Raw genomic sequence first — 23,501 nt, 5'->3', positions numbered from 1 at the left:
TCGCATGTGGAAACCAAGCTGTGGCGCCGGCACTTGGGAGCGGAGCGTGCGGCCACATAGGAACACATGGAGCTGCACAGCTCCGCTCCAAAGTGCCGGCGCCACAGCTTGGTTTCCACATGCGAGACACGGACGTGTTTCTCGCAAGTGGAAACAAGCCCTAAGATGACTGGGCGTATAAGATGACCCCCGTCTTATACAGCGGGCATATCCCAAATTCCATATTTTATATGGAAAAGTTGGGGGTCGTCTTATACGCCCAGTCGTCTTACACACCAGAAAATACGGTACTTATTTCCCCCAATGTATACACTTACAAAATACGCATTGCTTGACAGAATATCAGAAAAACATGTTTATTAATTTAGATGTCCATCTTGTGGCACACATCTCAGGATATGTCGAGCTAAGGAACAAAAAGGATATTGTCACCATCATAGGCCTCCAAGAACGGAGCAGAAGTATGTGGTGAGATCAATACAAGATGGAGGGGGCATCGCTGGTGTGCCCTGTCACTGTGCTGAGTAGAGTGGACATGGAGGGTACCACCTCTACGCTAGAAAATAAAATGGATATGTTGTTATTGTGCTGAAAAAAAATCATTATTGATTCTTGGGAGATGTATGATCTGCACTCTAAAAAACGGATGTCTCCAGCGCTCCCCATAAGTCCTCTGAACGTCTGTTCAGCATTAATGTTCAATTAGTCACTGTCTGAGTCGTCGCTGTCACTCTCCTCTTCATCTTCTTCATCCTCCTGCTCTTTGTCCTCATTTTCTACTTTTTCTTCTTTCAGGTCGGCAAAGAAGTCATCAGCACCCCCGAACGCTTTCTTGCTCAAGGCTGGCAGCTGCCTGTTCTTCTTCCTCTTCCTGTACACATCCACAGTCATGGAGCTAATGTTGGACAAGTCCCAAAATTTCACTTTTTGGTCATGGGCACAGCTTGCTAAGAATCTGCCGTCTCTGGACTTTGCTAGTTGCTCTATGGGCTCTCCGGGATGCTGGCCCACTGTACCAAGAACTCGATTGGGCAAAATGTTAATGGCCCTAGATAAAAAAAAAAAAAAAAGATCTAATTATCTTATTATCATGCAAAAAACCCCCTTATGTTCGTTAATGATTTACATATAAAATACAAACAACCTGACACATTTATAAGTGGCCACAAAATCAGCAGCGCATTACAGGACCAGCAACGTGAATGAGATTATACTTTGTTCCATCCACAAGCAGTAAGTCCAGCTATGCTGCAGATTTTACCGTTAGCCAATTAAATCCATGACAAATCTGTAGCAAAATCCAGAACAAATCTGCAATTAACTCATGGAGATTTTGCTGCAGATTCAATGATGATGTTTTCCACTCAATTAAAGGGAATCTGTCAGCTGGATCGTGCTGCCCGTACCGTTCGCAGCATGAATCACAGCCTGGCTGCAAGTTTGCCCACAGGTACGTATTTCTCTCTGAAAGCTACAGTATTTCAGAGAAAATATAGTTAGACGATCCATAGCCAGAGACCACAATAGTCCAGTGACGCCCCCTGCTGGCTCCTCCCAGTGCTGCTGCAGGTGATTGACAGGTCTCTCTCTATGTACAGGTGGGGAGGAGACCTGTTAGCACCTGCAGCTGCACTGGGAAGAGCTATCCAGGACCAGCATTGAACTAGTCTCGTCTCTGGCTTTTGTTCTTGGCCCGATCTTTAATGGTTATTTTTTCAGAAATACTGAAGCGTTTCAGAGTAAACCATACCTGTGCGAAATCATATGGCCGGGCTCTGTTTCCCGCAGTTTGGGCAGCATGAATCAGATGACAGGTTCCCTTTAAATCCAATCAACAAAATCAGCCTTTCCCAGACAAGACATAATCCATCTACTTTGTCTGTCATGTTTGTCTTTAGGACATAAGTATAGTTTGTTTTTCGCTCTACTGAATGAGACATCACATATATCACCTCGTGTCATGTGTGTCAAGCACATCTGGTCAGCTATGACTCCTGGGCACGTCAGGGGTGTGCACTGGATGAATTTCATGATGTATGCCGAACAGTGACCGTAACAGCCCATATAATGTGTATGTCCCAATCATACAGGAGGTGACACTGATTTGGTATCATATGTGTATGGCGTAACCACATATTATGCTGTAAATGCCTGAGCGATGTGATCCCATCTGGAGACTGAGGCTCCATCTTGTGCCGCAGGAGAGCTCTTTCCATTCACTTAAAGACAATCCAGAAGATAGGCAAGAACGCTACTTTCAGAAGTCCCATAGACGAGAACTGAGAAAGCTGCACATCCCCAAGCTAGGCGCGGGTCTCATGTGGAGTCAGTAAGATCCCATCTCCTGTGCTTCCACACTCACGTGCCTTAGTAAGTGGCCAATGAGAAATGACAACACATTTCCTCCACTAAAATGGTAACATTATCATTAGGCTACTGATAAATTAGGGCCTTAGATTAACAGCCCATAAAATGTTATTAATTAATTAAATATTACAAACATTTCTAAATCTTGTCTAAATTTGTATTAAAATTCTTAATTAAACCAAATCTATCAGCAGGTTTTTGCTATGTAATCTGGGAGCAGAATGATGTAGGGTCTGAGAGCCTGATTCCACAGATGTGTCATTAATTGGGCTGCTTTTTGCAGTTTCAATAAAGTCAGTGTTTTATCATCAGGAGATTATCACTGCAGGACTAGATGGCTCGTGCATTTTAGTCATATGTTCTGTGTAACCCCGCCCAACAGCAGTGATTAGCAGCTTTCTGTCAATATACAAGGTACATAGAAAGCTGCCAATCAGAGGTGTGGGCGGGGTTACAAAGGGCTCAGCATTCAGAGCACTGCTATATAGGCAGTAGTGCAAACAGGGATTGTATCAAAATGACAGCAAGCAGCCCAGTAAGAGAAATTGCTGGAATCGGGGTCTCGGTTTTGTAGTGTCCTGCAACGGTTCCCATGTAGCCCATGGCTAGGACTACCAAGCCACACACTGAAGTCCCTGTCACTGCGATGGCTGACTGCCTACCCGCTACTTGGAAATACAAGATGTTGCCAAGAAATAGCATGGCAGGAATCACAGGTAGGTAAGGAGCACGTGCCCACTGACCTGATGACGCCATCCATGGACCCTGTGCACACAATGTTATCATTAATAGGGATCATACAGTCGATGGACTCTGCCTTCACTGCAAAGCGATCACTTGTGGCTCCAAACCCATTCCAGTTGAACAGATAGATGGTCCCCTCGCTTGATCCACATGCCACCTTTTTGCCTTTCTAGCAAAAGAAAGGGATGTATTAGACTTAGAGATAAAGGTATATGGTATATATCAATATGTTACATCCTGCAGGCACAGTAGATGACAGCACATTATATAATCATTCACACTGATCCGTGTGTCAATGGCGGCTCAATCTAATACCCCTATATAGTGGGGTCCCAGTGGCTGGCACTATGGACTTATAGTATCGGGGTCCTGGGTGTGAATTGCTTCCTGCATGGATAATGCATGATCCATCTGTATGTATGTTTCATCCAGGTACTCAGGTTTCTTCTATAACCTCCAAAAATGTTTGCCGAGCTGTATTAATTTCCTATGAAACTGTCTGTACCATTCACGCTACAACCTAGTGTAAAAGTCTTGTAACAAGCACGCATTTCTGACATTATTTTTAGGGAATTTCCTTTACATTGTACATCATGTAGTAAAAATAACCTGGCACCGTGACAAGTTCAGTACGATAACGGCTATACTAAACTAGTCACATTTGTTTTATTATTTTAGTGGTGAAAAAAAAAATGGGATGGATTATGTCGCCATTTTCCAAGACCAGCGACAGCTTCATTTTTCAGTCGATAGAGCTGTGTGAGAGCTTGGTTATTTACGGAACAAAATGACGTTTTTAATTGATAACATATTGGGATAGACATGACGTTTTGATTGCTTCTTCCTGCATTTTTTTGTGGCATAGCCACGGATCTACAGCAAAATCAGAAAACATTAGAAAAAAAAAAAAAAAGAAACCACAAGACGACACAAACACTATCAACAAGGTTCAAAATAAACAAGCAAAACAAAAACAAGATGCTCTCCCCCCCCCTCCCCCCGGCACTGCCATGGCTTCTGTCACTGGTCCCCAGCCGGTCTCCACTGGATAAATGACAATCAGCCGATCACCTGCTGCTGGGCACACATTGGAAGAGAAGTCTCTGCAGGTCAACAGCTCGCACAGGGACCGGCAGGGAACCCGGAAAGGAAGCCATCAATGCTCCACTCCAGCGTTTTCTTTCCAGCGCTGTAGTGGAGCTTTAAATATAAGTCCACAGCCCCCTGTGATATACTCAACATCTGGCACCTTCACTGTTTTTAGGGGACACTCTGGTCCCACGGCGCCATCTTGTGAGCGCAGCTTTTGACTGATGAGAGTCAGACGTTACATCACAAGGTCTCAGTGCAAGTCTATGAGAGCCAGAACAAGGCCAGAACCAGGCACTCATAGACTTGTACTGAGAAGTGACCTCCGCGCACCATCATGAAACACTGTAACTGCCGGGAGGGTACCGATGGAACAATGATGGAAAACGATGAAGGCAACGGCAGGGGAGTATGAGACGGGGCAGGGAATTACATTCAAAGCACCATTCCAGTGGTGCAATAAAGAAAGAAAAGCTGCAGTACACAAAAGGAAGAGAGTCGATATATACAATTATATGACAATAATAATAATAAAAAAAAAATCATAAGGCATCAGAAAAAACAAGGCAGAACAAACCTTCATTACAGATATAGATGTCAAATCTCCATTCTGGTATTCAGAAAGCAACTCAAATCTGCGCCTCTTAATGTTGAAGACTCCCATTGTTCCATCTCCACTACGGAAGAAAAAAAAAAAAAGAATAGGATTACAGAGATTTTCTACAAAAATGAAACTACATTCCTGGGTATTTTATATGTTCCCCAATAAAACAAGATGAGACATAATAATGGACAGGTGAGTCTTTTAACACAAATCTCAAGAAAAGCTGTAAAATCACCCAAAAAACTGGCAGGTATTGTTGAGTGGTTGTGTAATCAACCTTATAATATCTGACCCCATTACAATGCACAATGCTCATAGTAGTATACAGTCAGTAGCCACCTATAAGGAGAATCTCTCACAGTGCACATAGTAGCATACAGTCAGTAACAGGCTGTAAGGAGAATCTATCATAGCACACCTAGTAGTATACAATCAGTACCTTTCTGTAAGAAGCACATATCACAGGGTTCACAGTAGTATACAGTCAGTTCAGTTATACGTGGGCAGCACGGTGGCACAGTGGATAGCACTGCAGCCTTGCAGCGCTGGGGTCCTGGGTTCTAATCCCACCTTGGACAACATCTGCAAGGAGTTTGTATGTTCTCCCCGTGTTTGCGTGGGTTTCCTCCCACATTCCAAAGACATACTGAAAGGGAATCTAGATTGTGAGCCCCAACGGGGACAGCGACGATAATGTGTGCAACCTGTAAAGCGCTGCGGAATATGTTAGCGCTATATATAAATAAAGATTATTATTATTATTATGGCTGCTTGGAGCATCTCTCACAGTGCACATAGTAGTATACAGCAAGTACCTGGCTGTAAGGAGCACCTATCACAGTGCTCATAGCAGTATACGGTCAGTCACTGGAAGTAAGGAACATCTATCACAGTGCACATAGTAGTATACAGTCAGTAACTGGATATAAGGAGCATCTATCACAGTGCACATAGTAGTATACAGTCAGTAACTGTTTGTAAGGAGCATCTACCACAGTGTACATAGTAGTATACAGTCAGTAACAGTCAGTAACTGGCTACAAGGAGCATCTATCACAGTGCACATAGTAGTGTATAGTCAGTAACTGTCTGTAAGGAGCATCTATCACAGTGCACATAGTAGTGTATAGTAACTGTCTGTAAGGAGCATCTATCACAGTGCACATAGTAGTATGCAGTCAGTAACTGTAAGGAGCATCTACCACAGTGCACATAGTAGTATACAGTCAGTATCTGGTTGTAAGGAGCATCTATCACAGTGCACACAGTAGCATACAGTCAGTACCTGGCTGCAAGGAGCATCTATCACAGCGCACACAGTAGTATACAGTCAGTAACTGGCTGCAAGGAGCATCTACCACAGTGCACATAGTAGTATACAGTCAGTATCTGGTTGTAAGGAGCATCTATCACAGTGAACACAGTAGCATACAGTCAGTACCTGGCTGCAAGGAGCATCAATCACAGCGTACACAGTAGTATACAGTCAGTAACTGGCTGCAAGGAGCATCTACCACAGTGCACATAGCAGTATACAGTCAGTATCTGGTTGTAAGGAGCATCTATCACAGTGCACACAGTAGTATACAGTCAGTAACTGGCTACAAGGAGCATCCATCACAGCGCACACAGTAGTATACAGCTGGCTACAAGGAGCATCTATCCCAGCGCACATGGTAGTATACAGTGAGTACCTGGCTGTAAGGAGTATCTATCTCAGCGCCCATAGTAGTATACAGTCAGTAACTGGTTGTAAGGAGCATCTATCACAGCGCACATAGTAGTATACAGTCAGGACCTGGTTGTAAGGAGCATCTATCAGAGTGCACATAGTAGTATACAGTCATTAACTGGTTAAAAGGAGCATCTATCACAGTGCACATATTAGTATACAGTCAGTACCTGGCTGTAAGGAGCATCTATCACAGTGCACATAGTAGTATACAGTCAGTACATGGTTGTAAGGAGCATCTATCACAGTGCACATAGTAGTATACAGTCAGTACCTGTCTGTAAGGAGCATCTATCAGAGTGCACCCAGTAGTATACAGTCAGTACCTGGTTGTAAGCAGCATCAATCACAGCGCACATAGTAGTATACAGTCAGTACCTGGTTGTAAGGAGCATCTTTTTGTTCTGGTCAATGACCATGTCACTTATGTATTCCTCATGGTTCTTCATCTCCATGAAGGATGTCCCTCTTCGGAGGTCCCACACTTTCAACATCCCACTGTCATCACCAGTGGCAAAGAGGTTCTCGTCTATCAAGAGCAGTCTGTTCAGTGCAGAGCTAAAAAAGTAAAAAACATTACTAGAAAAATTAGTTTTGTGATTGCTGAAGAACAAGGAGCAGATATTAAACTAGTGGGTGTCTGCGCACGGCTATGTTGGCGTGCACATACCACACTACGGCGCCATTTTATTGAAGACACTGTGTGGGCGAATTCGCAGACAGTGTCAACAAATTGGAGCCGGATAACGTGGGATGCGAACGCACCAGCACCATTTTAATGAAGAATTCTACTATAACGTCAACATTACACTTGCGCTGCCAATCGCCATTATCCCTATGCCTGGCGTGTGCGCACTGCTATGTTGATGTTGTAGTACAGTACATCAATAAAATGGCACCGGAGTCAGCGCGTGCGCATATCGCAATATCCGGCGCCATTTTATTTGAAGACACTGTACAAAAGTACCAATAAAAATGCTCACCACCCTGCCGTAGAAAGGGTTCAATAGCTAGTAAAAATATTATAAAAAAAATACCATTGTAAAAGCAATTACCGTATATACTCGAGTATAAGCCGAGATTTTCAGCCCAAATTTTTGGGCTGAAAGTGCCCCCTCGGCTTATACTCGAGTCACGGTCGGCGGGTGAGGGGGAGAGGGCGCTGAGGCATACTTACCTGCTTCCGGGGCTCCTGGCGCTCCCCCTGCCCGTCCCACGGTCTTCGGTGCCGCAGCTCTTCCCCTGTTCAGCGGTCACATGGGACCGCTCATTAGAGAAATGAATAGGCTGCTCCACCTCCCATAGGGGCGGAGCCGCCTATTCATTTCTCTAATCAGCGGTGCCGGTGACCGCTGACAGAGGAAGAGGCTGCGGCACCCGGAGACCAGCTGTCCGGGGGAAGGAGGTAAGTATTACATATTTACCTTCCCTCGTTCCACCCGCCGGGCGCCGCTCAGTCTTCGCGTCCTCTTGTTCTGACTGTTCAGGTCAGAGGGCGCGATGACGCATATAGTGTGCGCGCCGCCCTCTGCCTGATCAGTCAGTGCAGAGAGACGCCGGGACGGGACGCTGAGGAGCTGCAAGCAAGAGAGGTGAGTATGTGTTTTGTTTTTTTTATTGCAGCAGCAGCAATGGCACAGATTTATGTGGAGTATCTATGGGGCAACGGTGCAGAGCACTACATATAAGGCACAGCTTTATGTGCAGCATCTATGGGGCAACGGTGCAGAGCATTATATATGGCACAGCTTTATGTGGAGCATCTATGGGGCAACGGTGCAGAGCACTATATATAAGGCACAGCTTTATGTGGAGCATCTATGGGGCCATAATCAAAGGTCAAAGGTGCAGAGCATTATATATGGCACAGCTATCTATGGGGCCATAATCAAAGGTGCAGAGCATTGTATATGGCACAGCTTTCTATGGAGCATCTATGGGGCCATTATGAACTGTGCAGAGCATTATATATGGCACAGCTTTATGTGGAGCATCTATGGGGCCATAATGAACGGTATGGAGCATCTATTTTTAATTTTGAAATTCACCGGTAGCTGCTGCATTTTCCACCCTAGGCTTATACTCGAGTCAATAAGTTTTCCCAGTTTTTTGGGGCAAAATTAGGGGGGTCGGCTTATACTCGGGTCGGCTTATACTCGAGTCGGCTTATACTCGAGTATATACGGTAACCCTTGAGTCTGCTTTGTCTTGTGGCCACATGGGTCACTACTACTGGAGCTGTATGTGATCGCTTTATTAATGTAGCCTACTGGCGTCAAGTTGTCGTGAAAATTGCCAAAACCTTTCTGGAGTTTTAAGTTCCATGGGCAGAGTAATCTGCCAATAACACTATAAGGGCTCACTCACAAGAGCGTATAAATCATCAGAGGAGTGCAATGCGAAAAAACGTCACAGTGCACTCTGACCAATGTTATTCAATGGGGAAAAAAACCTCAGCATGCTTCTGGAGGATGTGAGAATGGGATAGCACTCGTCAATGCAAGTCAGTGAGTGCGAGAAAAAAGTCAGACGGCACACGGACCATGCACACATCTCAAAAGAAACCTGACATTTCATCAGCAGAGTACAATAAATTCACAGCCTGAATCATTAAAATAGATAGATGATAGATAAAAAAATAGATAATAGATAATAGATAGATAATAGATAGATAAATAGATATAAGATAGATAGACTCTCTGAAAACTAGCGGTGTGGCTGTTTCAAGGTGCACAATAAGGAGGCACTTGAAGAAAAATGGGCTGCATGGTTGAGTCACCAGAAGAAAGCCATTACTATGCAAATGCCACGAAGTATCTTGCGTACAATATGCAAAACAGCACAGAGACAAGCCTCAAAACTTCTGGAACAAGGTAATTTGGAGTAATGAGACCAAGATTGAACTTTTGGCCACAATCATAAACGATACATTTGGAGAGAGGTCAACAAGGCCTATAATGAAAGGAACACAATTCCTACTGTAAAGCACGGAGGTGGATCACTGATGTTTTGGAGATGTGTGAGTTACTAAGGCATTGGAAAGTTGGTCAAAGTTGAAGAAAAGATGAATGCAGCATGTCATCAGCAAATACTGGAGGCAAATTTGCAATCATCAGCCCGGAAGCTGCGCATGGGACGTACTTGGACTTTCCAACATGATAACTCAACCCGTCATTGGCTACAGCAGAACAAAGTGAAGGTTCTGGAGTGGCCATCTCAGTCTACTGACCTCAATATCATTGAGCCACTCTGGGGAGATCTCAAGCGCGCAGTTCATGCTAGACAGCCCAGGAATTTACAGGAATTGGGAGGCTTTTTGCCAAGAAGAGTGGGCAGCGTTACCATCTGAGAAAATAAAGAACCTCATCCACCACTACCACAAAATACTTCAAGCTGTTACTGATGTTAGAGGGGGCAATACACGGTATTAAAAAATGGGGTATGCAAACTTTTCATTAGGGTCATTTGGCTTTCTTCGGGAGACTTGACCATGCAGCCCATTGTTCCAGTATTTCAGCTGATGTTATTTGTGGGTTTTTCTTTGCATCCCGAACAATTTTCCTGGCATTTGTCACAGGTCACAGATGAGGATGTTACCTTTACCTTTAGTAGCCACTCAAACCCATTTGTGTCAACTTCTGTGCATGTTATCAGGCCAAAATTACCAGGGTATGTAAACTTTTGATCAGGGTCATTTGGATGTTTTGGGTTGTCATTATGATTTAAAAAGAGAAAACCATGAGTGGAGAAAAGGTTTTGGTGTTATCATTCATATTCTCTGAAAAAAGGCCAAGAAAGTAAAAATTATGATGGGGTATGTAAACTTTTGAGCACAACTGGAGATAGATAGATAATAGATAGATAAATGATAGACAAATAGTCAGATACTGCAACACTATGGAGCATTGTTCTGAGAACGGTGCTTCATACTGTATGTCACTCCCGCTCATGTCTCACGAGAGATGACATCAGTAACTCAGTAGAGTCATCGCTAATGAGACATGACCAAGAGTGACATATGAAGAGTCGTTCTCAGAACAATTCTCCATAGATTGCAGTACAGAATCGATGGACGTCATGGGAACACCATGGATTACGTCAGAGCTGCGGGATTACGTTTTATTAATAAATTGGTGAATGAGGGACTATTTCTTGTTTTTATTTCTTGACCTCTCTTTTTATGCCTTTCAGGTTCCCGTTTATGGACTACTTCGAATGCAGTGGACAACGTCCGAATCCCAGAATTTTTAATAATAACTTGTTGAACCATGGCTACAGTTGGGGGGAGGTGGGGGGTGTTTTTATAAAATAAAATATTTGTGTGTGTCTTTTCTTTTCACTTACTGGATAGTAACGGAGGCGTCTGATAGATGCTTCTCCAATACTATCACCAGGGCTTTATGCCAGCTGATATTACACAGCTGACATCAACCCTATAAACCATTACCCCGATTGCCACCGCACCTGGAAAGAGCTCGGCTAAGGGCATCTAATGCAATGCGCCACTTCTGGGGCAGCAGCGAACTTGTATTTTTATGCTGGGAATGGCCCAATAACCAGGGTTCTGCCCAGACTGATAATATAAGCATGCAGCTGTCTGGTTTACCTTGGCTGGTTATCAAAAATAAGGGGACCCCACACTGTTTTTTTAAATTACGGTATATACTCGAGTATAAGCCGAGATTTTCAGCCCACTTTTTTGAGCTGAAAGTAACCCTCTCGGCTTATACTCGAGTCATACCCAGGGGTCGGCAGGGGAGGGGGGGCGGGGGCTGTCTAATAATACTCACCTGCTCCTGGCGCGGTCCCTGGTTCCCCGGCAGCTTCTTTCTGTAGTGAGCGGTCACATGGTACCGCTCATTACAGTAATGAATATGGACCCGACTCCACTCCCATAGGGGTGGAGCCGCATATTCATTACTGTAATGAGCGGTACCATGTGACCGCTCACTACAGGAAGAAGCTGCCGATGCCAGGGAACAGTCGTGAGGGACCATGCCAGGAGCAGGTGAGTATAACTCAGTGCGGATATTCACCTGCTCCCCGTTCCACCGTCAGCGCCCCGCCCTCTGCAGTGACGCTCCGGACAGAGGGCGATGACGCGATTAGTGTGCGCGCCGCCCTCTGCCTGAACGTCAGTGCAGAAGATGGGGAAGACACAGCGGCGGTCGGCGGTGGAACAAGAAAGGTGAGTATAGCAAGTGCCGGGGGCCTGAGAGGTGAGTATGTGATTTTTTTAATCGCAGCAACAGCATATGGGGCAAATGTCTGTATGGAGCATCTTATGGGGCCATGTGCAGCATTATATGGGGCAAATATCTGTATGGAGCATCTTATGGGGCCATGTGCAGCATTATATGGGGCAAATATCTGTATGGAGCATCTTATGGGGCCATGTGCAGCATAATATGGGGCAAATATCTGTATGGGGCCATGTGCAGCATTATATGGGGCAAATATCTGTATGGAGCATCTTATGGGGCCATGTGCAGCATTACATGGGGCAAATATCTGTATGGGCCATGTGCAGCATTATATGGGGCAAATATCTATATGGAGCATCTTATGGGGCCATGTGCAGCATTATATTGGGCAAATGTGTCTGTGGAGCATCTTATGGGGCCATTATTAACCTTTATGCAGGATTATATGGGGCATATTTTAATATGGAGCATCTTATGGGGCCATCATAAACTTTATGGAGCATTATATGGGGCTCCTGATTCAATATGGATATTCAAAAACACTTAACCTACTGATGTCTCAATTAATTTTACTTTTATTGGTATCTATTTTTACTTTTGACATTTACCGGTAGCTGCTGCATTTCCCACCCTAGGCTTATACTCGAGTCATTAAGTTTTCCCAGTTTTTTGTGGCAAAATTAGGGGGTCGGCTTATACTCGAGTATATATGGTAAATATTTAACTTAATAGGTTAAGTAAGGCTAAACCCTCTTTAGTGGCAAATCAAAGGCACTAAAGGGTGCTAGTTTATTATATGTAGGGGGCTTCTGACATTAAATATCTTCAAGACATCTTTCCTATCTATTCTATATAGGCTACGTTCACATTTGCGTTGTGCGCCGCAGCGTCGGGCGCTGCAGCGTCGCCGCATGCGTCATGCGCCCCTATATTTAACATGGGGGCGCATGGACATGCGTTGCATTTTGGGACGCATGCGTCCTTTTTGGCGCAAGCGGCATGGCGCAGAGGACGCAGCATGATGCATTTTTTTGCGTTCAAAAATAGAACGCATGCGTCGCAAACGCAGCGTTGTGCATGCGTTGTGCGTTGCGTCGCCGACGCTGCGGCGCACAACACAAATGTGAACGTAGCCTAATATATCCATCAGTCATTCTATCTATCTATCTATCTATCTGTCTAGCAAGGTATATAGGTACAGCAATAGCAAGGCAAAATATATAAGCGAGTGTAAAGCCTACCAGGCAAAACCAAACCTCAATATATCCAAAAAAAGATGAAGGCAGCTCTCCAAAAGTTCGGAATATAGTGGTTTATTGACCCATCATGTCAGGGCAACGTTTCGCTCCACACTTGGAAAGGTCCGAGAATACGGAGGGGGAGTGGCAGTGGGGGAGCAGCGGGTCACAGGAAGCAGGAGCCGGCGGCTGCAGCTAATGCCTGTGCGCTGGCAGTGAATATTCATTTCTCTGTAATAGCGCACACAGTGTCAGCCGCAGGCTTCCTGCAGCGGCCAGGCAATTACGTGTGCCCACTACTTAAGAAAAATGAATATTCACTTCTCTCCACTCCCAAAGGCGTGGAGGGCAGTGAATATTCATTCCCTTAAGTAGCAGCACACGTGACCGCCAGGCCGCTGCACCGGAACAAGATTCTGCGAGGGAAAGCAGGGACAGTATGTAAGATGGTTTACTTTTTAATGTTTTTCTGATGGAGGCCATGCAAACCAAGATAGAGATGAGGAGGCCATGCAGACCAGGATGGGGATGAGGAGGCCATGCATACCAGGATAGGGATGATGAGCCATGCAGACCAGGATGGGGATGAGGAGGCCATGCATACCAGGATAGGGATGAGGAGCCATGCAGACCAGGATGGGGATGAGGAGGTCGTGCAGATGGGGATGAGGAGGCCGTGCAGACCAGGGTGGGGAAGAGTGGGCCGTGCAGACCAGGATGGGGATGAGGAGGCCGTGCAGACCAGGATGGGGATAAGGAGGCCGTGCAGACCAGGATGGGGATGAGGAGGCCGTGCAGACCAGGATGGGGATAAGGAGGCCGTGCAGACCAGGATGGGCATGAGGAGGCCGTGCAGACCAGGATGGGCATGAGGAGGCCGTGCAGACCAGGATGGGCATGAGGAGGCCGTGCAGACCAGGATGGGCATGAGGAGGCCGTGCAGACCAGGATGGGCATGAGGAGGCCGTGCAGACCAGGATGGGCATGAGGAGGCCGTGCAGACCAGGATGGGGATGAGGAGGCCGTGCAGACCAGGATGGGGATGAGGAGGCCGTGCAGACCAGGATGGGGATGAGGAGGCCATGCAGACCAGGATGGGGATGAGGAGGCCGTGCAGACCAGGATGGGGATGAGGAGGCCGTGCAGACCAGGATGGGGATGAGGAGGCCGTGCAGACCAGGATGGGGATGAGGAGGCCGTGCAGACCAGGATGGGGATGAGGAGGCCGTGCAGACCAGGATGGGGATGAGGAGGCCGTGCAGACCAGGATGGGGATGAGGAGGCCGTGCAGACCAGGATGGGGATGAGGAGGCCGTGCAGACCAGGATGGGGATGAGGAGGCCGTGCAGACCAGGATGGGGATGAGGAGGCCGTGCAGACCAGGATGAGGATGAGGGGGCAATGCATACCCGGCTTAAGTCAATAAGTTTTCCCAGTTTTTTGTGGTAAAATTAGGTGCCTCGGCTTATACTTGGGTCGGCTTATCTACACAGGAGAACATTTTGCGACATTTCGGCTCCACTTGGAACTATAAGCCTGAGAAAGGTTCATACTTAGAGCCGAAACATCATCACTATGGGTTATTAAATCGCACTTTTTTTTGCCTTTACAAGCTGGTGTGCTGCTTTTTTCTACAATCTATATCTTTGCACATCTTTAATCCCTTAGTGACAGAGCCAATTATGTACAAGCCAATTTTTACAATTCTGACCACTGTCACTTTATGAGGTTATACCTCTAGAACGCTTCAACGGATCCCACTGATATTGTACTTCATGATAGTGGTAAAATATCTTCAACACGACTTGCGTTTATGAAAAAAATGGAAATTTGGCAAAAATGTAGAAAATTTTACAATTTTTAAACTTTTAATTTTTGTGCCCTCTAAATCAGAGAGTCATATCGCACAAAATATTTAATAAATAACATTTCCCACATGTCTACTTTACATCAGCACAAATTTGGAAACACAATTTCTTTTTGTTAGGATGTTATAAGGGTTAAAAGTTGACCAGTGATTTCTCATTTTTACAACAAAATTTACAAAACCATTTTTTTTTTTAGGGACCACCTCACATTTGAATTGAGTTTGGGGGTTCAATATAACAGAAATACCCAAAAGTGACACCATTCTAAAAACTGCAAGGTGCTCGAAACCACATTCAGGAAGTTTATTAACCCATCAGGTGCTTCACGAGAACTAAAGCGATGTGGAAGGAAAAAATTAACATTTTCTTTTTGCACAAAAAATTTACTTTAGACCCAATCTTTTTTTATTTTCACAAGGGTATCAAGAGAAAATGGACCACAAAATTTGTTGTGCAATTTCTCCTGAGTACACCGATACCCCGTACACTGTTTGGGCGCATGGCAGGGCTCAGAAGGGAGGGAGCACCGTTTCACTTTTTGAACCGAAAATTGGCTGGAATCAATGGCCGGCACCATGTCGCGTTTGGAGACCCCTGATGTACCTAAACCGTGGAAACCCCCCAATTCTAACTCCAACTCTAACACAGCCCTATCCCTGACCCTAATTCCAACCCTAACCCTAATCCCAACCCTAACCCCAACTGCAACACCACCCTAACCCCAACACAACCGTAACCCCAACACAACCCTAACCCTAGTTCTAACCCCAACCCTAACCCTAGCCCAACCCTAACCCTAACCCTAACGGAAAAATGGAAATAAATACATTTTTTATTTTATTATTTTTACCTAACTAAAGGGGTGACAAAGGGGAGTTTAATTTACTATTTTTTGTATTCTGATCACTGCGATAGGGTGTATCACAGTGATCAAAATGAACCAATAGAAAAAATCTCCTACTGTTTCCAGGTGCCAGCCAGCAAATCTCGGTGGGCACATGTGCATTCCCGGAAGAAGACGCCAAGGGCTGGGGTACAGAGCCGGATGGTTCAGAGACACCGGAGGTATCGGCTCAGGGGACCAAATTTCTCTCTCCTCTAGTATACTAGATCATATCAGAGGAGAGAGAAATAAATGGGAAATCAGGTTTGGTTTTTTTGCGGTTGCAGTTGTTCGATGAATAACGGCAATCGCAACACTGGGGTCTGTAAAAACCGACCCAAATCATGTTCCCCGGGGTCTCGGCTACCCCCGATGCTGGGAGGCGCTATACCCTTATTTATTATATGAGGAAGAAGTACGCTTAAATGCTTCCGTTAAAGGCGTATCAGCAGTCGGTAAGGGGTTAACACATTTTTTATATCCATTCTGAATTCTATTCTAGAACGTGTCACATAGAAGACACACGTGGACAACAAAGGGACATTGAAATTTCCAGTACTGAAAATATCAGGACGTGTGAAGGAGGCCTAAAGTAGTATTACAAGATCATATGAAGTGAAAGCGCACATGGCAGAGGCGCACACTTAGCTTCTTATAGATGCAATCAGACTCTTACTCGTGCGCTTTGTTGATGCGTTTCACCAGTTTTCCCTCCTCCACATTAAGGATATGAATGGATTTGTCTTTGGAAACTGTGAAAAGTCCTAAAAAAACAAACAAAAAGCAACAGTGAAATATTACATAAAATGTTTTTGCTACTACCACCCCCCAAAAAGAAATCAAGCAAAAAAGTTGACATGGATTACCGTAATAAAGAAACTATAGGGTGTCCGATTGTATTTGGATTTCTAATGGCAGTGATATGAGAGAGCCACGCATGCATGGCCAGCACTTCTGACAGCACCGGTCGGAACGGGGGGATAGGGGACCCCCATTCTGGAGATATATGATGCCTCCACAGGAGGACAAGCAATAAATGTCTGTCATCAGACATCCCCTATGACACTAGTGGAGCTCATATAACTTACTGCATTCTGCATAAGGAGCTTATAAAGCTGTAATAAGACCCAACTGCACCCTGCATATTACTTATTGCCCTACTGACGTTATCCTGTCACAGCCAAACAAAACCCCAAGAGAAACCCAGTTTCTTACGCTGGCCATCGCTGGAAAATGAGGCATCCCTGCATGACTTTAGATGGTGTCCAGAAGACCAAAGTTCTTTGTTCCCATCTTCAACGCAGGAATATGAATACCTAGAAACAACACAAGGTTGATGACAATGCTAATATCTGCCTACCTGGGGAGAGGAGATTCTGCGTGTCAGGCTGCATTCACACATCCGTTTCTGTTTTTACAACCATCTAAGATGCACCATTATTTTCCCACGTGCCAACTGTTTTGCATGTTATTTAAGCATCCATCTTACCAACGAATCAAAGAAAAAACGGATAGAAAACTGATGTAAAGTGGATGAGAATAAGATCTGCACTGAGTTTAACAGAACAGATACATAGATCCATTAAAAAATGTTGCGTGAATGGTCCCATTAAACTGCAAAAAAAAAAACAGACGTGAAAAGCTTCATATTCTGTAATGAATAGAAGTTCTATGAAAAACACTAACAGAACACGTCTGTGAAACCCGAAGGTGTGAATGGGGCCTTGAGTTATCATCATAAATGGTTTAAATGGCAAAGGGCAAGTAAAAACATGCAACTTTGCAATTTACTTGCTATTTAAATCCTCTCTGATCTTAAGAACAGAAGGACTTTTTATTTTATTGTTTAGGTTGCCTAGGTTACCGGCCACCTATGCAGGCCAGTGTCCTAGACAAGGAACACAGTGCTTAAAGGCTCTTTGCTGTAGAGCTTGTAAGCGCTGACTGGATCTGGCCACCTGCAGTGCCATGTGGAGCTGCCTTATACAGCAGCACTGGAGAGCGCACGGCTCATGCCAGCGCCTGCTGGTCCAAACTGTCAATCAATTGGGAGCAAGCAGCAAGCCAGGGGGCTGGGGAGTGGGGCACTGCTAAAGACAAAAGGAAACAAAACGCAAGCTCTTTTTCAGGTGGGGGCACTATACAACCCCTGAAAAAGTGTTAAATAAAGACACAAAAACAAAATAATAAACCTATGCACAGCAATGTAAAGCGACTTGCTGTGCATATGACCAGTCTTGAGCTTAACAGCTTCAAGCTTCCAAAGACACAAAACAATTTTAAAAAAGCGGCCGATGAATTACCGCAGTTAGGTGACTTCCAATTGGAAACCGCTCACTAGTTTATTCAATACAAATTTTAAATAAAAACAAGAAAGCCGAAGTTGCTGCAATCCACAACCAAAAAGACGCAAAAAAAAATACACATGTCTAAAAGACATCAGGCGCACAAAACCTTAGACTGGCACCCTGTGCTGCAAGCACTACTGACCTCCACACTGGAGGGGGTTAAACATTAATCTCTGATCCCGGCTGTTACCACATGATGGAGGCTCCAATAACCATGGCATCACTCAGCAGTAGGCGTCTCATTACTGTACTTGTGAAATTAGACACATACAAATGTAATGGTGGATTCACTACTAGGTGTTTTATGAAACATATGCAGCCATACAAATACTCAAAAGGATTCACCGTATATTATATTTTTTCAGACAATAAGACGCACTCCAGGTTTTAACAGCAGAAAATAGGAAAAACATACAGTATTTCCTTATAATTATAACTTCCCTAGTGGTGTAAAGAAGTGGAGGGGTCAATATCTCTTATTTTTAAGTTTTCCTCTGCAACATTCTATGATTCTATCTGCATTATTCATATACAACTTTCCAGCAGGCAAATTATTTATACTCCCTGCAGCGCACACATATACACAACACTGCTACATGCACACTCAGCTCTGTTACATGTATGAAGATATACCACTTACTGAACTACTGCATACACAGTGATCTCCTGCATACACACACACTGCTCTGCTACACTGCTGCATACACACACTGCTCTGCTACACTGCTGCATACACACACTGCTCTGCTACACTGCTGCATACACACAATGCTATGCTGCATACACACACGCATACACACAATGCTATGCTGCATACACACACGCATACATCTCTGCTGTACACAGTGTATACACAACATTTTGAATTTCCTTCCAGGATTGGGACTGTTCATGACTAGTGATGAGCGAATATACTCGTTACTCGAGATTTCCCGAGCACGCTCGGGGGTCCTCCAAGTATTTTTTAGTGCTCAGAGATTTAGTTTTCTTCGCCACAGCTGAATGATTTACATCTGTTAGCCAGCATAAGTGCATGTGGGGGTTGCCGGGTTGCTACGGAATCCCCACATGCAATCAAGCAGTCTAGTAGCTGTAATAATCATTCAGCTGCTGCAAGGAAAACTAAATCTACGAGCACTAAAAAATACTCGGAGGACCCCCGAGCATGCTCGAGAAATCTCGAGTAACGAGTATATTCGCTCATCACTATTCATGACCTAAAATATCCTTCAGCTACTCAGGATGACCAGCATCCATGCCAATCCTGGTAGCTTCCTCTCCTGCCCTGCACCGATCAGACTGTCAGTAAGGAGCAAGAGGAGAGGAGGAAGTTTTGACCGTGATTGTGTAGGACAATGTGCTGGAGTTCTACTCACAGTAAGCTGCCTCTGGACTATAAGATGCACACATTTTTTTAGTAACTTTCTTTCTTGCTAAAAAGCGCATCTTATAATCCAAAAAACACAGTAGATAAGAAGAAAATAATGACTCAGGAACTACGATTATTCCAAAAGAAAATGAGTGAAGACTTACACAAACACATCTCCATCTATATCTCCAGCAGCGAGGATGTCCCGACTGGGGTGGAAGGCAATGGTGTTCACAGCAGCCTCGAAAAATATGTCCCCGGGAGTGTCCCTCACCCGGGGTTCTGAGGGACCTGGAGTATCGTCGAGCTCTTCGGACTCCTCCTGGTCGGGTTAATATTATATAGATATTTAAAATCATGTCAAATGCGGGACAATGGGATGCTCGGTTCCCAATTCCTAGTGAAGAAGTGGTCACACGTGAGCAGCCATTCTCGAATCTACTCAATGGGAGATGGGGCAGGAAATAGCACAGGCACAATTTCTGGAAGAAATCAGCCATGTTTTATAAATGTGTTCTAATCAACGCACAATTGTAACACAGCTACCAAAGCAAAAGCCGCTTTGTGCACAAGCTCTCCTATAGGTGTCATGTTCAGCCTTCGTGACTCCATTTTTAGGACTACAAGGGGCCATTCTGACCTGCAGGCTTTCTTCATGGCTTGTGTCCAGGTCTTTACTGATTGGCACTGTCTACAAGGAAAGGAAAAAAAGATAAATAATAGAGATGAGAAAATTGATTCGCAGGATTCCAGTCCATCGGTCACACAAGTATTCCATGACAAACCTCTTCCTACCTGCTAGCATCCTCAGGTCCTTTTCTGATTAGTAGGCCTGACACAATGTCATCACACCACAATGATGATGTCACACCTTACCTACTAACTAGAAGAGTCACCGGGGTATGTAGGTAAGTAGGTAGGAGTCAGTTTGTAGAGCTCCTCTCTGACTGCCATGGAATACTGATGTGGCTGCAGTACCAGGGTCCTGCAAATGTATTCACTAAAATATAATAAATGAGCATGTTTGTCATTATCCTCTAGCATTTGGTTTCTTCCTTCTTATTCCTCTCCCCTGGTTCACACTCTGCTGTTTTGTGAGTGTATTTGCATGATTGTAGTTTTCTTTTATCTCTATCTGTTTACCCCGAGTCTGTCTGGTTTGCGTTTTACTACAGTAAAGTACAGCAAAGTACAGGCGCTGGACCCGGACCGCAACGCCCATCGGACCGGACCGCAGCGGGAACGCCCCTGGGTGAGTATAATCCAACTTGCTTTTCTTATCTTTCAGGTTACATCAGGGGGCTTATCTACAGCATTACAGAATGCTGCAGATAAGCCCGATGCCGGTGGCCGCAGTTTATATACGAAATATGAGGTGACAGATTCCCTTAACAGGGACTTGTGTTCCTTCCATTTTCTTATAATTGTGCCAACAGTAATTGCCTTGTCACCAAAATATCATAATTCTGCATCTGAAAACAGGTTTTGTAAACAAACAAGCTTGGATATGTTTTGTTATGCTTACTTCTACAGCTGCATTAAATTCCACAGCACTTTACAAATATTGTCATTGTTGTCCCCATTGGGGCTCACAACCTACATCCCCCATCAATGTGTTTGGATGGCTGAGAATAACGCCTACACTGTGACCCGTTTTACATGCGATCATAACTCTTATGGAGGAAAGCTCACCTACCTAATCTATGCTGCCGCCTGTTTGTCATGACAGACTTTTCAAGCCTAGCACCTGCCTTTTGTGAACATCTGTCACACCAGATGGCATAAATTGGGGGTGTTGGCCGTACAAAAATCTGCAGTGTAACATATCACTTATCCTGTGGACAAACAAGTTGTCATTTTGAGACAGCTGCTTTAAAGGGTAACTAAACGTGCCCAAAAATCTTTGACGTAATAGCCATATATCACAAAGTTGTGACCCATGGGGGGGGGATCTGGGTCTTCAGTAGAGATGAGCGAACATCGCTAGCTCCCTCCTTATTTGGCAAGCTATAGCGCTTACCAAAGAAGCTGCCTGGAGCGCTCCTGATAATCAGCTGTTCGGCGCCGCAGCTGCATGTGTCGCGGCTGTGTGACAGCATACGCATGGACAGCCCAATAAACAGGCTCTCCATGCACACAGTCACGACACATGCAGCTGCGGCACCAAACAGCTGATCATCGGGAGCGCTCCAGCTCGCTCATCTCTACTCTTGAGACAACCCCCTAGACAATGCTCCATTCAAGTGTGAATTGGTGACTGGTGGGGTCCCAGCAATGTGACACTCATCGTGTATATAGATTAGTTGTAGTGATGGGCGCAGGAGAGATTTTCCCCCAGAAAAATGGTAGTTAGCCATTCACTTCCATTACGCTCGCTACTTGAGCCGAGCCCGTCTGAGTGGCTCAATTCGAGTACCGAGCATTTCAGTGCTCGATCATTAGTAATAAATTGGAACCACTTAAAGGGGTTGTCCAGAGAAAACAAGTTATCCCCTATGCAAAAGATAGGCGATAGGTTGCTGGTCGCGCTGGGACCTGCACCGATGGGCAGAACGGGGAACTTTTAGCCATTAGAATGGAGACACTGGGCGCCCTCCACCTCGGCTCCATACATCCTCTATGGGGCTGCCGGAGAAAGCCGAGCGCAGCACCACAGCTCCATAGGGAACGGACGGCGGTCCAATGTGCCGACCCATGGTCACAGGGATGGATGGTGGGGGTCCGCACGGTCACATCCCACCTATCAGGGAGCTATTACCTATTCTCTCAATAAGTGATGGCCTAATTACAGAAGAAAACCCCGCAGAGTCTGACAGAGCTTTGTTTGTTTTTTAGATCCCGCAGTGGACTGTGTGAGGATTCACAAGGGTACCGGGGACAAACAGGTTAACAAGCAGTGGGGGTCGTCACAAATGGTCCAACAAAGTCAGAAAATGGGGGTTGTAGTGCGGCCTGTGCCAGGAGCGCACTGACAGGAAGACTGGGGCTACATCTTTGGCGGAGCACGGCGCGGACTCCTGTGGCTGCACACATCACGCCCGGTACCGGGGAGAGGACAGAGGAGAAGGCAGAGAGATAGCAGCGGGCGGGTAAATACCGGGCAGCATCAGGCGCCACGGCCGGCTGCGCACACACAGTCACACGCCGCGCTCACCTCCAAGGGCGCCGCCATTTTGTAAACACTGCCGGCAGGTCCTGGCAGCTGTAGAGACCGAACCGACGCTACACTGGGGAACCCCAGGGCAGATCCTGCAACCTGCAAGGACCTGGCTGATGACGCAGGGTGTGGGACCACGTGACCGCTCGCTGCAGCGCCTCCCATTAGTTGTGTGTGTGCTGTGCGGCCTGTGACCTGCTGCTTACGTCACTCCCACTGTAACCATGGAGACTTGTTGTGACTATGTCAGACGCAAATTCAAATCTTACTATTTAAATATAAGACAGTGAGCTGCTCTCCGAGCCTGCAGCCAGCGCCCCCCACAGGCGGAGTCCGGTGCCTCCGTGCTATGGTCATAGGCAGAATGGTGCCCTGTGCAAAACCGGCACTGTTTGGTGCCCCCACCCTGCTCATTTTTATCTAGTTTCCCAGGGCACGGCATTTTTTAAGCTGCAGAACTTTATACTAGATACCTCAGCTGCTGCAGAACTTCATATTAGATACCTCAGCTACTGCAGAACTTCATATCAGAAACCTCAGCTGCTGCAGAACTTTATACTAGATACCTCAGCTGCTGCAGAACTTCATATTAGATACCTCAGCTGCTGCAGAATTTCATATCAGAAACCTCAGCTGCTGCAGAACTTTATACTAGATACCTCAGCTGCTGCAGAACTTCATATCAGAAACCTCAGCTGCTGCAGAACTTTATACTAGATACCTCAGCTGCTGCAGAACTTCATATCAGAAACCTCAGCTGCTGCAGAACTTTATACTAGATACCTCAGCTGCTGCAGAACTTCATATTAGATACCTCAGCTGCTGCAGAATTTCATATCAGAAACCTCAGCTGCTGCAGAACTTTATACTAGATACCTCAGCTGCTGCAGAACTTCAT

General features: G+C 45.4%; 1 protein-coding gene across 1 annotated transcript; it reads right to left on the bottom strand.

The window, feature by feature from the left end:
* Positions 1-342: 342 nt before the first annotated feature.
* Positions 343-22,806, bottom strand: WDR55 (WD repeat domain 55). The gene is made up of 9 exons (XM_077266126.1): positions 22,601-22,806; positions 20,087-20,137; positions 19,611-19,768; positions 16,945-17,045; positions 16,406-16,493; positions 6,915-7,094; positions 4,778-4,877; positions 3,111-3,280; positions 343-1,048 (listed from the first exon to the last, which is right to left on the bottom strand). Exons 1-9 carry the CDS (start codon positions 22,766-22,768, stop codon positions 703-705), a joined length of 1,362 nt encoding a protein of 453 aa, XP_077122241.1. The 5' UTR covers positions 22,769-22,806; the 3' UTR covers positions 343-702.
* Between the last annotated feature and the right edge of the window lie 695 nt (positions 22,807-23,501).

This window comes from Ranitomeya variabilis, chromosome 5 (genome assembly GCF_051348905.1).
Source record: "Ranitomeya variabilis isolate aRanVar5 chromosome 5, aRanVar5.hap1, whole genome shotgun sequence".
Classification (NCBI taxonomy): domain Eukaryota; kingdom Metazoa; phylum Chordata; class Amphibia; order Anura; family Dendrobatidae; genus Ranitomeya; species Ranitomeya variabilis.
The sequence above is the reverse complement of the archived record's forward strand: the minus strand, read 5'-3'. Positions and strand labels throughout refer to the sequence as shown.

Excerpts from the sequence above, each read along its gene's own strand:
- WDR55 (XM_077266126.1), bottom strand. The coding sequence starts at position 22,768 with ATGGGAGGCGCTGCAGCGAGCGGTCACGTGGTCCCACACCCTGCGTCA. Across the intron at positions 16,494-16,944 it reads ATTTTCCAGCGATGGCCAGC|GACTTTTCACAGTTTCCAAA; the intron begins GTAAGAAACTGG and ends TTGTTTTTTTAG. Across the intron at positions 4,878-6,914 it reads AAGATGCTCCTTACAACCAG|TGGAGATGGAACAATGGGAG; the intron begins GTACTGACTGTA and ends TTTCTTCCGTAG.